Source organism: Copadichromis virginalis, linkage group LG14 (genome assembly GCF_057382275.1).
Source record: "Copadichromis virginalis isolate Kocher_CV1m ecotype Utaka linkage group LG14, C_Virginalis_male_GT1.1, whole genome shotgun sequence".
NCBI lineage: Eukaryota > Metazoa > Chordata > Actinopteri > Cichliformes > Cichlidae > Copadichromis > Copadichromis virginalis.
The window spans coordinates 33,794,899-33,818,175 of NC_140631.1; the positions used below are offsets into that span (position 1 = coordinate 33,794,899).

The window sequence follows — 23,277 nt, forward strand, 5'->3', positions numbered from 1 at the left end:
AAATGGTAAAGTATTAAAGCTGTATCCATGGTGATTACTCAATCTGTTCAGTTTGTAATCCTGACTGACACGCCTCTTTGACATCACTCTATGCAAATCCTGCAGCTGGGGAGGAAAAAAAAGTTTCGTGGGACTTGAGAGTGAAGCAGATTACATTTTCTTTTCTATTTATTTGCTTGTGAAAAAAGCAAACGGTTGAAGAAAAATTACCAGGTAAAAAGCATTAATAGTATATCCAGCTATGGTTTACTGAATCAGTATGTTTTATATTCTCGACATGGATTTTGCTATTGAGGTTATTCAGCGTAGGCATGAAATGGACTCTCTGAACAGTTGCCTGCAGTTAGGTAGCCTAGAGGCAGACTTTGTTGTTGCATATCAGATTGGGGGGGGGTTCATTCAGAGACAGAATGGCATTCATTCAATTGGTAAAAAGGGAGTGAAAAGAAGGGGAAAAAACTATTCAGAATCACAGGTCTCAAAACTGACTTGACATGATACTGTAGAGCAATGTCAAACAGACAGAAACCATTTGCCAACTACAAGGCAATATCTTTTAGAGCAAATGTAATTCATTTTTAATCATTTCAACTGATATTGAATTATTAACTTTTTATTTAATATTCAAAATTCAGTTGCTGCTGGACTCACTAAACTCTTCTTTCTAAAGAAACAGGGCTTTTACCATCTTTATGCTTGCTTCCAATAAAAAACAACTGTTGTGACCCTAATGTTAACTACATGCAGGAACACTGAGCTTGTTTGTGTGTCAGACCTACTGAAAGGAGAACACAGAGGTTTCATTCATATTCGCTAACACTTCTAAGAACGGTTACTGCAAGGGAAAACACTACTGAGAAAAGCCTGATGAATGGACATGTGAACCCCCTCTAAGTGATGGTGAGGCCACCGTGCCTGTGAGCTTGCCTCCAGTTACAGGGAATTGCAACTCAATACGACCAAGGGATCACAAAAGGTCCCTGCCTTGGGAAAGAGAGCACTCGGAGAAGGAGTACTTTTCTTATGTTCATTTGGTACTTGGCTGGGAATAAAAGACATCCATAATAATATTGTGTAGTGGAGCATCTTCTTGTGCTTTTTGCATTGATTATCCAAGCCTCTGGAACTCCCCAGGAGGAAAGCAAAAACTATTCCTACAAAAGAAATTCCCTAATCTGGTGTTTTGATCATTTTTTGGGTGACTGCTAACAGCTGTCCCTTTAAACCAGGCAGTGATCCTCCGTGTCCTACAGATGGAGTCATTATCATCCTGAAAAAAAAAAAAACACTCTGTAGAACCTATATGGACTTGTCACTTGTGTGCGCATGACAAAACAAGTGTAGTTTAAAGTTTTTTAATGCCACACACACACATACACATACAGGTTTTTTATATCATGGCGCCACCTTCTGGATTGAGGTTGCTCAAACTACTGTAGCATGATCGATGTTTCTTACTTTCCAGAGAGTTTATAAAACATTGCTGAGGATGTGAATGCCTTAGCACTTTGGAAATAACAGCCATTAGGCAATATCTTTTTCTTAAATTGTTAAAATCAATAAAAGTTTGTTTATTTTCCAATAGAACAATGTGATATCCTTAATTGTGTTCGTATTACTTGCTATTGTCAAATATCTGACCTTCTGGTTTAATAATACTATGAGTCCAGTACTGGTAAGTAAGAATTATTACTTGTCAATTATCCTTAGTCATTTGTGCCATTAGCAATCTGTTTACATAAAAAGCCTCAAACTCTGAATTACTCATAGATTAACTAGTATTGTGAACTTGATTGAAAAAGGTACATTTATTATTCAAGACTTAAAAAATGGACTACTGACTTGACAGTTTTGCAGATAATGATGGTTATCCTCCACAAGAGGTTAAGTCTCATTTGTGAAAAAGGCAAGTTGTTTGCAGACTGCTGTATTTAAACATCTGTCTAAAAGGGAAGTGTGATATAAAGAGAAGATTGTCAAGGTAAGTCAAATCAGGAACTTGGGAGAGCTTTGCAAACAGAGAACTGAGGCCGGTGACAGAGGATTAAGATCCACCACACATGGACATCTAGTGGCTCAGTACTAGGAAAGGAGCTACAACTGCCGCATTCCTAATACTGAACCACTAGATTTTAGAGTACTTCTTGCTTTCCACTGCTGACAGGCTTTATAGAGATTCTTATTTCCTTTTACAGCAAGACCTAGAAGCTTCCCACAGCGCCAAAACTATCAAATAGCTTGCTGACCGCATTATTGGGCTGCTAACAAACCTGAACCCAAGAGGAAGATGAGAAACACCCAACACAGAATTACAGATGGACTGAAGGGCCCTATTTGCATGTAATGAATATAGAATACATGGAAGTTTGAAGTTTGGTAGTTTTTAGATATTGTGAGATGATTAAAATTAGGAGGAAAAAAAAAAAACAAACTTGTTAAAAAAAAAAAAAAAAAACGACCTTTATTGAAGACATTCTTGAATGTCGACAGCTGCATTTGATATTAGAGTGGTATTCAAAGAACAATAAAAAGACATTGGGACAGCACATAAAAAAATATTTTTCAAAATAAACAAAAATACACTAGCAACTCAGAAATCTCATTTTTGAGTTGGAACACCTAAGGACTAGTTACTTTCATACTTATTTGTAGTCCTCCTAGACTGTTACATAATATGGCAGGGATAAAGTACTACCACTAGAAAATTCCAAACGTAAGATATGTAGTGTTGACTTTACAAAAAAAACAAAAGAAAAAGAAAAGGAGAATAACACTGTACATCTTAAAAACATTAAATATACACATGATCTTGGTCAATCTGACTTCGGTTTTTCAAGATGGTGAATTGAGATATAAGGATATATGGCATAAACAAAACTGCAGGTCCCATCCCCAAGTGAGCTACTCATCATCATCATCCTCATCTTCCTCTTCTTCTTCTCCTTCCTCCTCTTCTTCTTCATTGTCATCATCATCATCATCAGCTGCAGCAGCTGGTCCTGAATCCACTTTTCCCTTTGTGCGGTAAGCAACAATATCCTGTAACAGAGAGATAGGCTCTTTTCCATGCTCCACAGACAATAACATTTTTCTATCAAATCAACAAGTTTAACTTCCATGTCATTTTGGATTATCACCTTGTCATATTTCTCCTTCAACTTGGCAGCCTTCTTCTCATATGGCTGCTTTTCTTCCGCAGATGAGCTGTTCCACATCTCTCCCAACTTCTTTGCTGTGTCCCCAATGGAAAGGCCTGGATTTTCACTTTTTATTTTTGGGCGAAAATCTGCACAGAAGAGGAAAAATGCAGACCTGTGGGGGGAAAAGAAGGAAATGGGAAAAAACCAAAAACGTTGCCGTTTAATTGCTCAAAATACCCCTATGGTCTGAAAGAAAATGAGAAAGTGTAGATTATGGCACATACGGTGGTCTCTTGGGGGCATTGGGGTCCTTGAATCGCTTCTTCTTCTGGCCCTTGGGAGGCACGTAATTCTTCATTTCCCGCTCATAACGCAACTTGTCTTGCTTGGCCATGTCTTCAAACTTGCCTTTCTCTTTTGGAGACATTGTCTTTGGAGAAACACAGCCAGTTTTAAACAATCTAAAAAATAAAATACTGAATTTAGAAAACTGAAAATAAAATCTAATATTATGAATAATTCCTTTTACCTTCCATCGCTCAGAGCATTTCTTGGAGAACTCTGAGAAGTTGACACTGGCATCAGGGTGTTTCTTCTTATGCTCCTCCCGGCACGTCTGCACAAAGTAGGCATATGAGGACATTTTGCCCCTCGGCTTCTTTGGATCCTTCCCCATTTTGGCTTACTAAATTTTAAGGAGAGAAAATACAGTTTTAAATTCAAAGTATACCAGCACTTTCATGCAATGTAAGTAATAGAATCTGAATGGCCCTCGCCAATAGTCTGCCTCCTACTCCATCAGTTCCTCACATCTATTGTTTAAACTGGGTGGTGGGAGGAGGGTGCCTGGGGTGACTGATGATCCATTGTATGAAGAGGCTAGCATTTATTAAAACTACAATCAGCTACACATTACTCTACTGGCGCGTTAGATCAAACGTTTACCTATACAAGCTAGTAAAAACAGTATAGTACTGCTTAATTTTAGCACTCCGACAATATAACGTGAAGCTAACCGGCTAAAGGTTCTACGTGAACACATTAGCGTCCACCTCATTTGATTGTTCATTAGCTTTTAGCCATCTTGCTTTGTGTCCTCTTGCTATCAGCGTTAGCCTTCAAGCTAGGCTAGCATGTCACGGTGCTCATCTCGGGAGACGATTATGAAAATGGCTGATTAGACTGCTAACAATGGCTAGCTGCCCGTTTTTCAAACACCCCTTACGTCCTTCAGAACAAATTTGCCTGTTACTGTTGTCACCTGTCTAAACGCTAAATATTATTCGACTAAAAGTTTAGTGAAAGTCGTACTAATGCCGGAGAATGATGCTCTGCCTGTATCACCGTACTCCGGTTGCCTCAGCACCAGTCAACGGTATTAACCTACATTCAACAGCCAGCTAGTGCTAGCCTTTATGGTAGCATCCAGCCACCTTTAGCACGCACCACAGCAGCGGACGTTACGTTAAGCGAAGTGTGGCAGACAGTTAACTCGACCATCAGGGCTCTTGTCCTTTAACCCAATGGCCACTTTATTTTAGTTATTACTCATGGCCGTGGTGAATGTCACTGTACGGTAACTACTTAGCCAAGTTAGCAAGATAACGTTAAACACCAGGAGCGTGATACTGAGTTAGCATCCCATTCAGCTCAGCCATGCAACCAACTACGTACAACGTTAATGTATACTGTGCAAAGCATATCCCAGAGCATCGTTTCATTCATAAGAGCCGCACACTATTCGCTTTGTTTAAGATTACGTTTATAGTGCTTACCCCTACAGCGCTATATGAGGCCAGCCGCACGTCGGTACGTCTCAAACAATGGGACGAAAAGCACCGTCAGTGCGCGGTCTTTCGGCTGCGAGAATCCGTCTGTGTTTATTCTGTGTGTTGGGCACCGGCTGTCGGACATTGGCTGCCGCCAACTCCTTGGAGTATCTTATTGGACACGCGCTGTCAGTCCTGCTTGTTGAACGGTTGGTTGTTCAAAACACGGCGGTGTGATGGCGCTCGGCTTGAATGCCAGTGAGTTTAACTGCAGGGAAACACAAACGGAAAGAAATGCATTAGTAAAAAACAAAAAGGAAAGACTAGCAATTTGAAGTTACTCCTAAGCTTACCTTAAAGGAGCATTATCAGCGAATCATATCGTTTACGTAACACACTGCTTTGAGAAAGTGTGTTTGTCCCCGTTCTGATTTATTTATTGTCTATTTTACCACATGTACATGTTAAAGCAAGTTTTAATATTAGACAAGAATAAATTAAAAAAAATTTAAATGATAGTTTCATTTATCCAGCGAAATATTAATTATTATTAAATATTAATGAATTAGGTATGATTTAACACATTTTTTGAAAAGCGGAGTTCAATTTCACTGGCTATGGAAAGCACTTAATTAGGTTTTGACAAAATGAAGTGGTCTTTAGTGATGTGCGATTCCACTGATTTCTTTTCCGATCCGATACCAAGTAAAATCCAGGGTGGTATCGAAGATACTGATCCGATAACAATACTTTGTACGAAAACTTAATGTTTCATTGTATTTCATAATACAATATATAATTGTATTATGTAATTGTAATAATAATATAATAATATAGCTTCATAATGATTACAGAACATTAGACTACTTGTTCTTATTGCTTAATAATGCAGAATTATCATATAGAAATAAAAAAAAAACTTGAAGTTGTGCTCTATTTGAGCATGTTGCCTGCCTGCAACACTAAAGGACTCCGCGAGATACGTCTGTCTCGCCCTATCAGCACCTGTCCCTCTCCTCCTCTTCAGTTCACCTCAACATAAGCTCATCATATTCTGTGATATGATTTACTCTGAGGTGTTTGACGAGGTTAGTGGTGTTGCCACAACACCTCACTGTCTTGCCACATGTATCGCAAACCGCGTCTTGGCTGTTTGTGGATGTAAAATACGTCCACACATGACTCCGTTAACACTCTGCCATTGTTGTGAGTGCGTACGCCAAGGGGCTGCCACACATTTATACAGGGTGGGCCATTTATATGGATACAACGTAATAAAATGGGAATGGTTGGTGATATTAAAGTCCTGTTTGTGGCACATTAGTATATGTGAGGGGGCAAACTCCTCAAGATTGGTGGTGACCATGGTGGCCATTTAGAAGTCAGCCATCTTAGATACAACTTTTGTTTTTTCAATAGGAAGAGGGCCATGTGACACATCAGACTTATTGGTAATGTCACAAGAAAAACAATGGTGTGCTTGGTTTCAACGTAACTTTATTCTTTCATGAGTTATTTACAAGTTTCTGACCACTTATAAAATGTGTTCAATGTGCTGCCCATTGTGTTGGATTGTCAATGCAACCCTCTTCTCCCACTCATCACACACTGATAGCAACACCGAAGGAGAAATGCCAGCACAGGTATCCAGTATCCGTAGTTTTAGGTGCTGCACATCTCGTATCTTCACACCATAGACAATTGCCTTCAGATGACTCCAAAGATAAAAGTCTAAGGGGGTCAGATCGGGAGACCTTGGGGGCCATTCAACTGGCCTACGACGACCAATCCACTTTTCAGGAAACTTCATCTAGGAATGCTCGGACCTGGCACCCATAATGTGGTGGTGCACCATCTTGCTGGAAAAACTCAGGGAACGTGCCAGCTTCAGTGCATAAAGAGGGAAACACATCATCATGTAACATGTAGTATCATGTACAGCCGTGTTTCACATATGACTATGAAGGGCGTAAGAGGAAGTAGTTCCTTCCAATTTAGACGATCCAAATGATATAGTTTCTTTCTACTGTGTTCCTTTTAATGATAAACTACAAATTTACCCCAAAGTACTAAAATATCGATATTTTAATATGAGAATCGATTCTACAACATAACTTACTGGTATCAGAAGAATCGATATTTCAGTATCGATCCGCACACCACTAGTGGTCTTAAAGATCTCAAAAAGCACATCATGCAACAACTTTGTACAGGAAACCTTCCCAGGATTTTCCAGCCTACTAAAATGACTCAAAAGAGTGGATTGACAACTCGTCCATGAGGTCATAAAAGAACCCAGAGCAATATCTAAAAAAAACTCGCAGTCTCACTTCCCTCAGTTATCCTGCATTTCAGATTAAGTCGGAATTTCCAAGTTCCCAGTTGCAATTGTTATATTTATTTCAGTTCAATTAATTAACTTTTTATTTTTGGGCGAAAATCTGCACAGAAGAGGAAAAATGCAGACCTGTGGGGGGAAAATATGACAAGGTGATAATCATTTTGGATTATCACCTTGTCATATTTCTCCTTCAACTTGGCAGCCTTCTTCTCATATGGCTGCTTTTCTTCCGCAGATGAGCTGTTCCACATCTCTCCCAACTTCTTTGCTGTGTCCCCAATGGAAAGGCCTGGATTTTCACTTTTTATTTTTGGGCGAAAATCTGCACAGAAGAGGAAAAATGCAGACCTGTGGGGGGAAAAGAAGGAAACGGAAAAAAACCAAAAACGTTGCCGTTTAATTGCTCAAAATACCCCTACAGTCTGAAAGAAAATGAGAAAGTGTAGATTATGGCACATACGGTGGTCTCTTGGGGGCATTGGGGTCCTTGAATCACTTCTTCTTCTGGCCCTTGGGAGGCACGTAATTCTTCATTTCCCGCTCATAACGCAACTTGTCTTGCTTGGACATGTCTTCAAACTTGCCTTTCTCTTTTGGAGACATTGTCTTTGGAGAAACACAGCCAATTTTAAACAATCTAAAAAATTAAATACTGAATTTAGAAAAAAAATATTTAATTACAACAACAGTTGCCTTAAGATGTTTTTTTTGTTGGTCTGGAATGTCCCTTCGACTCCAATTTTCTTTTCTGAAAGTACCAGCCCCACCAACCTGCAGCTGTGCATAATACAAATACAGCATATTACAAAAAGCAAGTATTATGCTGTATTGTTTGCGACACAGGAATGGCTCTTCCTTGTTGAGAAGCAAATCGAATTTCCCAGAGGAACCCACCCGAGGGATTAATAAAGTTCTATCTTATCTTAAATCAAATCCTGTTTTTCTTTATATTTATTTTAACTCGGGAGTAACAGCCCTCCTGAGTTCTGTCACCCAACGTATGAGGTAACTGGAATGTGCCAATAAGGTCAGTGTTCATAATTCAACAATAAGAAAGAGACTGGGAAAAAAGTAGCATCCATGGGTGAGTTTACTGCTGATCAACAAGAATACATAGGCTTGTCTTGCATTTGCCAAAAAACATCCTCCAAAGAACATCCCAAAACTTTTGAGAAAATATTCTGTGGACTGATGGGACATAAGTACAACTTTTTGGAAGCCTTGCATTAAACTAGCATAGCATTTCATAAAAAGGACATCATACCAGCAGTCAGACATGGTGGTGCTAGTGTGATGATTTCAGGATGCTATACTGCTTCAGGTTCTTGTCGAAACTGATGGAACCATGAATTCTGCTTTCTATCAGAAAATCCTGAAGAATAATATCCGGCCATCAGTTTGTGACCCAAAGCTGTGAAGTACAGTTTGGTTATGCACAAGACTAAGTCTCTGAATGTCTCAAAAAATAATAAATAAAAGGATGGTTTTAGAGCGGCCCACTCAGAGACCGAGGTTAAATCCAATTGAAATGCTTTTGCGTGGCCTTAAACAGGTCATTCATGTTTTAAAATCCTTCACTGGGCCTAAATTAAAACAATCCCAAGACTCATTGCCAGTTATCACAAATGCTTGATTGTATATAGTATAGTCATTGCTGCCAAAAGTGGTCAAACTAGTTATTAGGTTTAGGAAGCACTCACTTTTAAGTTAGGGAATGTAGTGTTATCATTTTTAGCAGCAGCAAAAGTAATAATAGCAAAGCTTTGAGGTGACTTCTAATAGTAAAAACTTCTGAAGTCCATTTTTTGTGTGGACAAGGATGGATGAACAAAGCCAAAATGTTAAATGTTTACCTCCTGCAACTATGAAATATCTTATTTTATGTCATGTACTATTTTTAGAAAAAACAAATCATGATATTATCTAAAGTTTAGTTTATACAGTTAAAAGATGTGTAATACAGTTGAAAGAAGTGCAGTACAGAAGAATTGCCCATTTCTCTTTTAATGTTTTTTATTTATAAAATGTTCAGGAACTATTAAATCTATTGCTGTAAGTTATTTCTCTTTGAATTGTTGATGAGTTGAATATTGATTACCGAAAAATATACCCAAATGTACTTAGTTACTACCCACTATCACCAGTAACAGACATATAAGGCGCCTGTAACAATGCTAAATTTTTAATTCAACATCTCCCCTGCTGTGCTTCTGTTTAAATGTTGTAGGTCTCCATAACCACAGTGCATACTACATCCTGCTTGGATCAGCTTTGACACTGTGTAGATAAAGCTTGTGTACGTATAATGCTCTAATTTTAATACTCACAGGAATTGTCAGCATATGCTTTTCATCAGGATACCAATGAAGTAACTTTTCATCTAAAAATTAAATGGATTTAAGTACACTGAAATCAGCTATAAGAGGAGATGCTAGAACAAACCACCAGTCACCAATGGCAACGCAAGGTAATGTTAAACCAAGGATAGGTAAACACAAAAAGAAACCCAGTATGGAACTTAAAATGTTTTCTTGCATTTATTTTGCATGTTATTGTAACATCAAAAGGTTTTGTTTAATTAACGTACATGTTATACCAGTTTTGTGTTTTTTAAACTTACTTATCTGCTTTTTTATGTTTTGTTTTTTCTTGTTTTAAAATGTTTAGTTTTTATTATTTTGGGGTGTTATTTTTAGTTGTTTGTGGTTGTAATATGAGTATTTGTCAGATTATAAGATTTGAGAAGTTAGGAATTGTTTTGCCCACTATCACCTATAGCAGACATATGCAATGTTCCCTCTAAACTGTATGCGTGCGCAATTGCGCACTGATGGCACGGTCCCTGCGCAGAAAAAATCTGCGTTGCGCACAAAAAAAAAATCTAACCTGAATTGAAATTAAAATTAAAACTTTGACAATTCTGTTTTGAAGTGTTAGTCAATAAGTGACTGGCGGCTCCAGTATGGGATTAGAACGATGCCACCTTATCCCATAGTCCAGCCAATCACGCAATTCACATTCACGTAAATGCACAGCTAATCAACGTCGTTGATAGGCTATGACAGCGTCCTTATGTGCCGACACCGGTGTTTTAGCTAGAAAAGCGGCGCCGCGTGGCTGTTGTGGAGTGAAGCCACGTTAATGACAACGTGTACAACCATTGGAGATGTGAGCAGGACAGAAGGAACAATTGACGGAAAAAGTGTGGACTTTATACCAGTTTTTAAATTGTGTTGATAGGCCACGTAAAACCAGAGTTATGATAAAAATATATGCAATGTTTGGTTTTCTTCTGGATTACTATCGTTGTTTATATTTACTGCGGGAAGGAACGGTAAAAACATATAAGGAAAACGCTTGAAAGCACTCCAGGAAGTTTTAGGAGTGACGGCGGTTTTGAAATGCCAGAGATTTGCAACGTTTAGAGCAAATTTTGTGTAGTTAGTGTGTAGTGTAGTCAATAGTTTTGTTGTGTGCGTCAGAACAATGAGGCGACTGCTGAATGTTACAGGTGTTACAGCAGTGATACATCTCCTGTTGTCAGGCCTGCAGGTATCAGGCTTTTGATGTTCTCCTTTATCTCACAGTGGACAGAAATGATTTTTTGGAGTAGCACAAATAATTTGTGTGGCATCAAATTTGATGCAGAACAGCTGGTTGTTCTGTAAATATTTTGAAATGTTTATTTAAAAAACGCCTTGGCAGCATTTTTAGGTAAACAGCTGCAAAAAACTTTGTTGTTTGCAAAACTCAGTAACTTTTTAAAGAAGTAACTATATAATTAATTACCCAACATTGGTCTTTGTATACTTTATTTTGCAGACAGAGAGTTACAGGACTCTCTCCCAGACCACAGACTCATAGTCCGCTTTATTAAAAAAAAAAAAAAAAGAAAGTTTTGTTTTCAAAATTGGAGTTCAAGTTATTTTTACTTCCAATAGTGTTAACATACTACACAGGTCATGAACAAGATGTTTTTACATTTTCATTGTAAGTGGGATAAAGCAGTTAAAAGGAGTCTAACATAAATGTAAATGCTGTAATTTGATTATTTTAATAAACCATGTAACTTGGATGGATTCGATGCTGGCGTGACCACAGTGCACACGTCTACTGTTGCTCACAGTGGTCCAAGGGATCGCTCAGGGAGTTTGTGCGTTCGCTCAGACACATGAAAAATTAGAGAGAACATTGCATATAAGGCACCTTATATGTCTGTTACTATATACACTGAACAAAAATATAAACGCAACACCTTTGTTACTGCTCCCATTCCCCATGGGATGGACGTAGAGACCTAAAATTCATTCCAGATACACAATATAACCATCCCTCCCAAACAGTGGTCACAAATCAGTCCAAATGTGTGGTAGTGGGCACATCTGCTATATTGAAATAATCCATCCCACCTCACAGGTGTGCCACATCAGGATGCTGATCTGACATCATGAGTAGTGCACAGGTGTACCTCAGACTGCCCACAACAAAAGGCCACCCTGGAATGTGCAGTTTTGTCTCACAGCAAAATGCCACAGATGCCACAAGCAATGAGGGAGCGTGCAATTGGCATGCTGACAGCAGGAATGTCAACCAGATCTGTCGCCCGTGCATTGAATGTTCATTTCTCAACCATAAGCCGTCTCCACAGGCGTTTCAGAGAATATGGCAGCACATCCAACCGGCCTCACAACCGCAGACCTCGTGTAACCACACCAGCCCAGGACCTCCACATCCAGCAGGTTCACCTCCAAGATCGTCTGAGACCAGCCACCCAGACAGCTGCTGGAACAATTGGTTTGCACAACCAAACAATTTCTGCACAAACTGTCAGAAACCGTCTCAGGGATGCTCAACTGCATGCCCGTCGTCCTCATTGGGGTCTTGACCTGACTCCAGCTCGTCGCTGTAACAGACTTGTGTGGGCAAATGCTCACATTCGATGGCGTCTGGCACGTTGGAGAGGTGTGCGCTTCACGGATGAATCATGGTTCACATTGTTCAGGGCAGATGGCAGCTGAGAATGTCCCAGTTCTTGCATGGCCAGCATACTCACCGGACATGTCACCCATTGAGCATGTTCGGGATGTGCTTGACCGGCGTATACGACAGCGTGTACCAGTTCCCACGAATATCCAACAACCTCGCACAGCCATTGAAGTGGAGTGGACCAACATTCCACAGGCCACAATTGACAATCTGATAGACTCCATGCGACGATGTGTTGCACTGAGGCAAATGGTGGTCACACCAGATACTGACCGGTTCTGGGTCCCCAGACCCCCAATAGCGCAAAAAACTGCACATTCCAGGGTGGCCTTTTGTTGTGGGCAGTCTGAGGTACACCTGTGCACTACTCATGATGTCAGATCAGCATCCTGATGTGGCACACCTGTGAGGTGGGATGGATTATCTCAATATAGCAGATGTGCCCACTACCACACATTTGGACTGATTTGTGACCACTGTTTGGGAGGGATGGTTATATTGTGTATCTGGAATGAATTTTAGGTCTCTACGTCCATCCCATGGGGAATGGGAGCAAAAACAAAAGTGTTGCGTTTATATTTTTGTTCAGTGTATATAAGGCACCTCTAACAAATCCTTATAATTCAAGCACATGCACCACAGTCACAATATCCCATTTTATACTCTCTTATTAAAAAGATGCACCAATTACTACTCATGTTTTACGTGGCAATTTTGACCAAATTGACTAACAGTAAATTTTCCAGTATGCTTTTGTTTTATGTGATTTTTGTCCAAGTCCATGTTAATATTTCAAGCAAAATCTGGATAATATTAAAATTACAGAGAACAACAGAACTTAGAAGTACAGATTAATTTTTTAGTACATGTCTACATTTTAATGGATCAAAAAGTAACATTTATTTTAAGCACAGTTACATTACAGAGGTATACAGTAGCCTTTGTTATACTGTCGTTACTATGTAGATCAAAAAGTTTAATTTGAACTCAGCTTTAGATGTGCCATGTCTACAGTGATTGAAATACTTAAAAAAGTAGTTACAGTATAGTAGTATTTTTTCCAGGGGGGAAACAGTGGTGGGATCCATATGAAACAACTCACAAAAGGCAATTCGTCTACCAGCCAAGTTCAGCTGCAGATATTTTCCTGTAAGTAAAATCATGGACTTATGAGGCTCTAAATAAGCATACACATTATGCATGGTTGTGTGTGTAATTATGTGTCTGTGCTGGTACTTATGTAGGAAGCCCCTGTCAACGTCATTGATAGACTCATATTCACAGTCTGGACCTTTTGGTTCAAGTATATACAGTAAGGACTTTAGCTGGAAGCCTGCCTGTAAACCTGAATGCATTCGTACAGGAACAGCCTCAGGGCAGAGGAGAAATAACCCGCATCCCAGCAAGGTTGGCACCAACCCTCAGTTTTTACATTTATAGTGAAATGGCATGCTTGACCTTTCACAGTGTATTGTAACCTTTAAATTAAGCTATTTTCCCCCAAGTCTTTCATGATGTGGAGGCTGCCAAGGGATGTTGCAAGAAACTCTGACCATATTGCATTCCCTTTGAAATGCCTCCCTTCTGAGGGTGAGATCCGTAAGGCCCTAACCGCACAGTACCTCTCCACTTACAAATGTGACTTCATGGGTACACCTCAAGGTACACAATTTTCAGTCAATCTCATGTACGAGAACTTGTCAGAATGGCTGACTACATCTGTGCACACACATCCAGATGTCATAACATTTCATGACATTTCTCTCTACAGTTCATTTTCCATTTGCCATTCATTTTCATTTTGTCATGGTATTTTCTTCTTGACAGAGTACAATGACACTGAAAAAGCAGCCAGATGGTTTGCACCTATGCACAACAGGCACCGCATATCACTCTCTACTGACACTGTGATGAGGGCCAATTATCGCCAGCCAAACCAAAAATCTGAACTCATGGTCAGTGTTTCTCGCTGTTGCAAAACAGATCCAAATGTGACCTGCCCCGGTATAGGTACTGTCTACTCAAAAACTATAGAAGATGCATGTAAACAGCAGCTCTGGTGATTTGCAGTGTATTAGATGATGATTGTCTATGTTACAGTTCCCACTGTTGTACCAAGAAACTTGCAGATTCAGAAGAATCGTGCTAATGTAACAACCTATGACCATTTTTTCGGAAAGCCAGTCAATACTGTCACATCTGTGATGAAGTCTCTGACACCCCAGGAGCTGGAGCAGTTACACAGAATTTTACCTAAAAGGGGTTAGCACCAGTTTATTTTATTTATTTATTTATTTTGATGTTTTAGCTTTATAACAGATTGTTCAGTGATTGTGGTTTGACAGATGTGCTTATGTTGGTTTTTATCTTTTGGCTTTACAGAGCAGGAGGCTCTAAAAGTGGTTTTGAGTAAAGATGTCTGTCCAAACAATAAGGAGAAAGTCAATAAACTTCCAGCAGCTGTGCGTAACTCAGACTCGCCAGAGTGGAGATCAAGCTGGCCAGGACCTCACTGAATTTCATCATTTTATATTAGCTGTTTGTGTTTTTATGTAATCTCAGTTCAGTCTGTAAAATCAGCACAATAATATTATGAATTAAACATGAAAGAATTCATTTTTGCTGATTTAGTTTTTGTGTGCGTGATATTGTGACCTAACGTCTGTGCCCAATAATCAAATGTTCTCGTGCTTCTCTTAGTTTTATATAAAATATATTCCCCAATCGGACTTAACTCAATTCTTATACAGCTTGATAACAATAAAAGAAAAATGCTTAACCTTTGTTGACACATATTAGCAACTGTAGGTTTGCAATGTAAATTAAATGAAGTGAAAGTTAAAATGTGGCACAGTAGTTTAAAATACAGAACAATATCTCAATAGCTTATTTCTATCCATTTGCAATGTTTACATGGTCACAGCCCTGATTCTTTGCAAGCACTGGGTCTTGTTTTAAGCTGTGTAGTCTCAGTTGTCACTTTTGGTGTCTTAGTTACCACGGGGCCACCTGCTCTGTTCAGGTGTAATGCATAAGTGAGTATCAGGTGAGCTAGTGTAAGATCTGACTGATTAACGTCTGTTTGGAGGTCTCTTTGAAGAAATGTTTAACACTAAAATGTGCCTTTTACGTCACACCAACCTTTAAGATACAGGAATTAAAAAGAATGCCTTTGGGGAAAAAGGTTCGCTCTTCTTCAGCTTCGGGAAGATTAGAGACTCAACATGTACACAGGTAATCTGCTCTGTTATTGTTTACCCTGCCGCCACTGGAAATCACATTGCTTTTAAATGTCAGCTCTAACAGAGTTTAAATGTCTAGACAAGTGATAAAAGTTGAAGCCTTGCTTTATTCTCAGTCTTGGTTACAAAATGTTTGCTGTAGTCATGGGGCTTGTGTTGCCATCTGTGGTAGTACTTAGTAGTTATCCTGTAATGCAGGAAGCACTGTCACCTGGGAATCATAATCACATTCCTAGGATTAAACAGATCATATGCAACATCGCTAATGTTTCTTTTTCAAACATGTGAGAATTTTGATTCCTCTAATAAGTCCCTTCTTGTATAACTGAAGGTTAAACGTTACTTACCCATATATCAAATCCTCCAGCATCCTCTCAGAACTGAGTGGTTTAGAGGAGAGGACAAGAAACACATCTGGGCTGGGATATCGGGATGAGAAAGCAGATGATTCTTCAGTACCAAGACAACTGACTGACAGCGAGGATGGAAAAGAACAGCCTGACTGGTTGGTGAAAGAGCTGCTCAAACAGAGCAGACGGAGGCACTCTGTCACACTCGGAGATAATGAGAAAATCACGAGACAGCAATATTACCTCATCAATTCAACTTACAACCTCAAGGTAAAAATCTAAATATCAAGCTAAATGCGAAATGAAATGAGTGAATAAATGTTAACCAAACCATCTCTCCAAGAACAAAGTCCAGATGGGATAACATCATTATATATTTTCACCCCTTGCCCATGAGCTTTCTTTTCTAGAGTTGCTACATTTAGCCTGAAGATGTCACTAGAGTGCTGCAGTTCTGAACTTGACTTTACAGACCATGTTACAGATCTCGAAGAGCTTTTAAACTTGACTACAGCTGAAGCACATCCTACCAGTAGCAGCATGGATGTGAGCTAATGCCAAAAATGCCATTTTAAATCAAGTTGATGATCAATTTACTTGCTCCCTGACAGCACATCGGGCAGGACAATCTATCCCAGAGCCCAGGATGGCCATGTTTCAGGCCAAAGTAAAACAAACATTGTGGCTGAGCCAACTACTTAAAAGGTCCCCAGTAGATTCAAATTCAAGCTTTCAAGCTGACAAAAATGATAGAATTATGTGGGAGGCTGGTGCAAATGCAGCAGCTCAACTTTGTGGGTTTCAGTTGCAGATGTCAGTCAGACTCCTAGCTAATGTAATGAGCAGTGCGCCTTAACAGATTAGGCAGAAAAGGCTCAGGAGTTCAAAGTTATGCATCTCTTATAAAGGGATCTGCAAAGCAGTCGAGGTTATGTGAACATTTTTAGTCCTTCCATCACTCTGACTGATTAAACAATTATCTCCCCAGTTCAGGAGATACCGTGGGGAAACCTCAACCCTAGTTTCATCCTTGAGGAATTAGGCTGTTTATCCGTGTTATTTATTAATGATCGATCAAAGAGCTTCATGGATCAGGGACCAGTTGCTAGGAAACCATGGAAAATCTGAGGATAGGCCATTAACACAGAGAGCATGGCCTGCCATCCGGCCTTGTGGAAGCATCTTCGAGACATGACATTGCTGGTGGTGCCTGTGGTGACCATTACAGATAGTAATTATACTCTGAGGTTGAGCCCTAATCATATGTGCTGATAATGGTTCAGTGTAAAATAAATATATACATAAAAAAAAAAAATCCTTTTAATTTGCATTTTTAGCACTCAGATTTTAAGAACTGCTTAAATGGAGTGAAAAAAAATGGAAGTAGCATATTTGCCAATTACACTTAATTACTTGTTTTATTTTTCACCATGCTGATTTATTCTAATAATCCAGGTTGCCTTGCATAATAACTCACAATTCCCTCCTTCTGATTAAGATTGATGAGAAAATATCACTTGAGACCCTTGAGAAACTGAAACTAGCATTTGAGGTATTGTGTGATCTCTTCTGTTTTTTAAAAAAATGTATTGTCTGGTTATTCATTTCTGAAATGTGATTTAAATTGTTTTTTCTTGCAAAGGAATTTGAATCAGGTGGATTGAGATACATTGATGTGGCCAAATTTGGACCTATGATGAAGAAGTGTTTGGATTTACCTAATGCAGTAAGATAGCATCACACCTCTTTTTGCATCTCTGTCTCAGAATTTTTTTTAAAATCTGCCTCGTCTGTATTTCCCTTTATCTACAATTAAGGAAATTGCCTGAAGAATTTACCGTAGAAAAGTGTCAGTTCATTCTTCCACTCTTTAAATTTCACAGACCTACATGGAGATTCAAGGGTTATTTAAGAAGATTGATTATTTAGGCAAAGGGACGATTTCATGGGTGAGATTATTTATGTTTTTTTGTGAAGCATACACCCCTTCAAAACACTTTCCCATGTATGTAAACACCAGGATTATGCAATTTAAAAAAAAACAAAAGCTAGACAGCAGTAAAATTACTTTGGCTAGTGGGGATTTGTGAACCAAGTATAACTAATAATTATCAGAGTGCTCCTAGCCCTAGGTTGACTGTAAACTAATATATTCACCTTGTGCAGTAATAGTAATGTATCTTCCCTGGACATTGGATTATGACCTTTAATTTAATTGCAAAATTTTAGGTTAGTAAAGAAAAGGCTAAAAATAATTCCTTAAAGAACTGATACAATTGTAATAATAATAATATACAGAAGAACACTGGCTTTTCTAACACACAACATAATGTGATGCAGGGTGAGTTCTGCACATACATGCTGCAGCAGTATAAAGGGCAGGAGGAAACTGCAAGACGCAACAACCAGGTGGCCTTCATTCTGCCAGCCACCATGAATTCCTTTAATCACGGGATTCCTATCGTCAACATCCAGTCTACTCATGATGGCACCATCGTAACAGTGCGAGAAGACGGGTGTGCTTGCCACTGGAGTCCTGAACTTAAACCCCAGAAGACCAAACACCTGTTTGTATGTTTCAGCTTGTGCACATTTACCTGAATGCTTACTGTCAACACCATGATTACTTCCTGATGACTTTTTAAAGTCAACTTGTGGGGATAGGTTAATTGGATAATCCAAATTACCACTAGGTGTGAATGTGCGAGTGAATGTGAGTGCGAATGGTTGTCTGTCCCTGTGTGTTGGCCCTGCGACAGACTGGCGACCTGTCCAGGGTGTACCCTGCCTCTCGCCCTATGACAGCTGGGATAGGCTCCAGCGCCCCCCCCCCCCGCGACCCTGAAAAGGATAAGCGGAAGCGAATGGATGGATGGACTTTTTAAAGTCTGTTGCATTCAGCCTTGGGTTAAATAGTTCCTGTTGAACATTCTTTCAAACCAGCTTGTAAGTGTATATATTTTTAAAAAGACCAGTAAATTCCTAAAAGAGGCAGGTATTGTGACACTGTGGAAATAATTACTGATACTGGAATATGCAGCACATCAGCGACGAGGGCATTTAAATAAAAAAAATTTTTTTGAAAAGCATTTAAACCTTTAAAATTGTTCTAACGGTGATTGTAGCATATTCATATTATTTAGCTAACATAACAAACAGCAAACTCAGAACAGCAGGTCAATTGTCATTTCAGAGTGACCTTGAATTTTGTAAATATGAGTTTTTAATGTATTTGTTAATTTTCACAGAATGAAGATCCAACAAATACAAAGTCAAAATGGGCAAGTGACTTTGCTCTGATGAGCGAGTACAACAAGCTGATGATCGCGACAGGGTAATGAGAAGTGGTGAAATAAAATTTAGTCTCATTAACTACAGGTCCTGGGCTCTGCTAAGTTTGTTTATGTAGATATCTTTACTATTGTGCAGGGACAGAGAGCTCCAGCTTTATAACCTTTTCTCTCTGGAGCCTTATTGTCAGATCAGTGAACTAGAAACAATACCCCTGACAGTGGACTACAGGTGAGCAGCAATTCTTCACGCTAGCATCGTCTTATGATTACCTAAATGAATTCTTTACACGGTGTTTGTTTTTCTGCTCATAGCTACAATGGCCAGGATAAATGCTGTGTTCTGTATGGAGACTCTGAAGTAGGTCTTGTTATTAAAAGCTGATTGAATTATCAAACAAAAATCTGGCAGAGATCTAACTGCTTTGTCTCTCAGGGATGTGTGACTATTATTTTAATATCCTCTGCTGGAGATACCTTCAGGTAATGTTGCTTTTTCAAATACTTACACTCACTTAAATTCAAGTTTTGTTTCTGTATATATTATGAATGCATTTGAAGATATTTTTGTGACATATTTTTGTGACTTTAAGCAAAACATTTTGGCTATTCAAATTTAAGTATTACCTCTGATTTTCTCCACTACTGGATGATCAAAAAAAGCCTGGGAGAGGCATTAACCATTCATAGACAATCATATGTCAGTACTTCAGTATTAGTTTTTCTCCCAAATTGTGATCTTGCTTGATCAAAAAGAATTTGCAAGTTAAAAAGAAATACCTCAGAAGACAAGATATATTTAAAATGTGTTTGGTGATTCTGCATAATACACAGCAATTAAAAGTTTGGGATGCTCTACTGAGTAATATCACCCACTTTACAATAACTCCCACACCACTTCAGTTGCATGGTAACTGCAATACTGAGGCTATTATAAGATGGCTATTATGATTTGCTTTCTTGAGATTTTCTTTTTCTCTCTTTTTTTTTTAATTTATTTTAAAGTTAAGGTCAGTTTTTCATCCTCCACTGATTGTGGAATATGGATCATCAGTGGAGGATCCTCTACATACACTGTAAATCCAATTTACTGCTTCCTCTAGCACCGTCTAATTTTCAACGTTTATATATTTATAAAAGCCAAGTGAAGAAATTTTATCATCAGTCACTTTTGGTGCCAGCTGGTTTTTAACTCAGTGATTTTTATTAATTTATTTTGTTTTATTTTAATTATCATGCAGTTTAAAGGTAAGTTACCTTGATTTGATTCACTTTTTAACACTTTTGAGAGTTTATTTTTAGACTGTTTCACGGAGGATTAAAACATGTGTATTTTACTAGTAGTGTTACTACTGCTGTCATTTAATTCAAATTATAAAGCAACAATCTGTAAACGAGAATATGATAATCTGTAAACAAGAATGTAATAGAGAATATTAGTCAAATTGGCAACTTCATGTTGCTGGTTATTTTTATGTGATTTAAAATTATACCTCAGATTCTATGTGTCCCCTAATTATACATAACTTACATGAAGTTGCATCTCTGAATGTCTGATGGTTTTCAGGCATGACTGAACATCTCCACATCTCTTTTTATAGGTTATGGAATAAACTGCCAAAGACTGAAACTATACCTAACATATCAATTAACCATGCAGTTCTTTCTCCAAACCTGGCTTTTATTAGATGGAAGGTTCATCATGACTGGGTGACACAGGTGACGTTTTACCTTTCTGTGGTTATGCTCCATACAAAGAAATATATTGAGGTTTGGTCATGGTGTGATATTTGACATATATTATGAAATGAAAGTCCTAAAACAGAAACATTTCTTTCCCAATTTAGAATAAATATTTTCATAGTCTTCAGGTTGTTGTCTCCTCATCAAATGAAGAATCTTCTTCTCTTGTTATAGGTAATTTCTGTTCAGCTCTATTTCCGTCTTTCCTATATAATATGTTCAGTACAATACCAGAAAATCATACATTTATTGTTGTTACTTGGATGTACATATTTACTTGTCTGTTTTGGATGCATACACAGTGTCTGTAATGAGAGAACCAAATTGAAAATCACGCATCCTTAGGATGGTCGTTAAAAAATAGATTTAAAAAATCAACTCCTTTGTATTCTGCAGTGTTCAGTAATTAAACACAGTTTTGAACATTAGGTAGCCTGGATGGATAGCTGTGAGAAATGACTCATGATGACTCATCTATCACAAATTCACCAATCTATTCCCACCTGTCTGTGTGCGTGATCACCCCGCATGTGGGCATGTCCACTTGCAGACTTGGTCATTTATTCTGATAATGACTTACCGTTGGTGCAAAAGGAATGTTTTGATTGATGCTTGTACACAAAGCCTAAATAAAATGTGTATTGTCTATGTTTTATTTTGTTTTTTCCTTCTTGAGGCTGCCTGCTGCCTTTAACAGATGCTGAGCAACAGCTGAGTGAAATTAAAGAGACCTGTTATGAAGGTAAATCCAAGAAGATCCAGCTGAGTTGGACACCACAGGTCCGGGCATCGTGTGATCAGACTGTCTTTAGCATCTACAAAGGTGTCAGGACCTTTGACCTCTGTCAGAAGCACAGATTGCTGATTACTGGAGGCATGGATAAACTTATACGCCTGTGGAATCCACATTATTCTGGGTAAGGGACCTAGAGTCACTAGGATTTTGTTCTTTGAAGTATCATGTTTTTAAAAAACAATCATTTTTTCACCTGATTCAATTTCAATTTTAGAAAACCAACTGGTATTTTGAAAGGCCACTCTGCTCCTATCATCTCCATCCGCATCTCCTCAGAAGACAATCAAATCTTCTCTGTCTCAACAGACTGCACTGTGAAAGTGACTGATGACTCATTTTTATGTTTTACGTGTGATTTTATGTTTTCCAAATTATACAAATGATTTGTGAATCTTATTGTTGTACAGTCATCAAGCCCATGTGCATTTCTCCAACAGTATTAGAAAACTTGATATAAGGTTAACTTTGCCAGTTTAGTGCCACCATGTTCCAGTGGGGATACTTATACTTTTCTTTTTAGTCCACTACATTTTAAATTTGACAGTGAGTTTCAATTGTATCACATTACTTGATAGATGATTACAGATGAACCATAATAATAAGGATTCAGTGGTACAATATAATACTGATAGAAGCCTGTATATACGATCACGTCAAAAAGAAAGTTTCTATGCTGTTCTGTGAAACAGTAAGTGCCCCGTTAGTGTTGGCCTGGGCTGCTAATGAAGCACACTTGATTGACCGATCATCATTGAGTTTGCTGATTTGGAGCAATCATTGTGTGTTAATACAATGATCAATGTTCCCAGGAGTAGACAAATTCACCCCAACTTCAGACCATGCAATTCTCAGAGAAAGTAGAAAAACTCCTAAATCTATATCTCAGAAACTACAGGTCAGAGTTAGGATATGAAATGTTCACGACGGTACAATTATTTAAAAAAAACCAAAACAACAAAAAAAAAAGACCGTTCTTGTTGCTAGGAGAAAGCCTCTTCTTTCTACAAAGAACAGCAACATGGTTTAGGATTGCAAAGCTGCATTTTAACAAATCACAAGACATCTGAAATAATGTTCCTTGTACACACCAAACCAAAGTGGAGCTCTCTAGCCACAGTGAATGATGCTATGTTTGGCAAATATCAAACACAGCATATTAGAACAAACACCTCATGTGAACAGTCGAGCATGGTGGTGGAGGGGTGATGATTTAGGCTTGTATTGCACCAGACCTGGGCTCCTTACAGTCATAGAGTAAGCTATACATTTTGCTGTATACCAAAGTATTCTAGAGACAAATTTGAGGCCATCTGTCTCACAGCTGAAGCTTAAAGTGGATTATGCAGCAGGACGGTTATCCCAGACACATCAACAAATCTACAAAGAAAGTAATCAGGGTATCACAATGGCGAGTGGGCCAAAATTCCTGCACACCAATTTCTCACACACCAATATGAGAAGCTGATCAAGTAATACAGAAAATGATTACTTCAGGTTTTTGCTACTAAAAGTGAATCTGCGAACTATTGAACTCATAGTATTTAAATGTAAGATGTAAAAAATATTTTACTTTATTTTTCACATAAATGTATAACTCTAGTATACTTTATTCTCTCATAA

General features: G+C 38.5%; 2 protein-coding genes and 1 pseudogene across 4 annotated transcripts; 1 reads left to right on the forward strand and 2 right to left on the reverse strand.

The window, feature by feature from the left end:
- Nucleotides 1-1,339: 1,339 nt before the first annotated feature.
- hmgb1b (high mobility group box 1b) lies at nt 1,340-5,159 on the reverse strand. 2 transcript variants are annotated; one of them, XM_085430545.1, is made up of 5 exons: nt 4,916-5,159; nt 3,670-3,825; nt 3,425-3,570; nt 3,138-3,312; nt 1,340-3,039 (listed from the first exon to the last, which is right to left on the reverse strand). In XM_085430545.1, exons 2-5 carry the CDS (start codon nt 3,814-3,816, stop codon nt 2,902-2,904), a joined length of 606 nt encoding a protein of 201 aa, XP_085286671.1. In that variant the 5' UTR covers nt 3,817-3,825; nt 4,916-5,159; the 3' UTR covers nt 1,340-2,901. The 2 variants fall into 2 exon arrangements, with proteins under 2 accessions (XP_085286671.1, XP_085286672.1); XM_085430546.1 differs by lacking the exon at nt 4,916-5,159 and adding an exon at nt 4,452-4,538.
- On the reverse strand, nt 5,082-8,051 carry LOC146694404 (high mobility group protein B1-like; annotated as a pseudogene). The gene is made up of 4 exons (XR_014923838.1): nt 8,022-8,051; nt 7,711-7,856; nt 7,397-7,598; nt 5,082-5,177 (listed from the first exon to the last, which is right to left on the reverse strand). The product of XR_014923838.1 is annotated as a high mobility group protein B1-like (transcript).
- A 1,545-nt stretch (nt 8,052-9,596) lies between these two features.
- tex26 (testis expressed 26) lies at nt 9,597-14,752 on the forward strand. Its single transcript, XM_085478745.1, has 7 exons — nt 9,597-9,717; nt 13,301-13,385; nt 13,481-13,643; nt 13,742-13,898; nt 14,064-14,246; nt 14,337-14,498; nt 14,619-14,752. The coding sequence occupies exons 1-7, from the start codon at nt 9,642-9,644 to the stop codon at nt 14,750-14,752; spliced, it is 960 nt and encodes a 319-aa protein (XP_085334871.1). The 5' UTR covers nt 9,597-9,641.
- The last annotated feature ends 8,525 nt before the right edge of the window (nt 14,753-23,277 follow it).

What these genes read in the sequence shown, in the direction of transcription:
- hmgb1b (XM_085430545.1), bottom strand. Translation starts at nt 3,816, where the DNA reads ATGGGGAAGGATCCAAAGAAGCCGAGGGGCAAAATGTCCTCATATGCC. An exon ending in AATGCCCCCAAGAGACCACC is followed by an intron (nt 3,313 to 3,424) that starts GTATGTGCCATA and finishes TTCCCCCCACAG; the next exon opens with GTCTGCATTTTTCCTCTTCT. An exon ending in TGAAGGAGAAATATGACAAG is followed by an intron (nt 3,040 to 3,137) that starts GTGATAATCCAA and finishes TCTCTGTTACAG; the next exon opens with GATATTGTTGCTTACCGCAC.
- tex26 (XM_085478745.1), top strand. Translation starts at nt 9,642, where the DNA reads ATGGATTTAAGTACACTGAAATCAGCTATAAGAGGAGATGCTAGAACA. An exon ending in TCAGCTGCAGATATTTTCCT is followed by an intron (nt 13,386 to 13,480) that starts GTAAGTAAAATC and finishes GTACTTATGTAG; the next exon opens with GAAGCCCCTGTCAACGTCAT. An exon ending in ATAACCCGCATCCCAGCAAG is followed by an intron (nt 13,644 to 13,741) that starts GTTGGCACCAAC and finishes TTTTCCCCCAAG; the next exon opens with TCTTTCATGATGTGGAGGCT.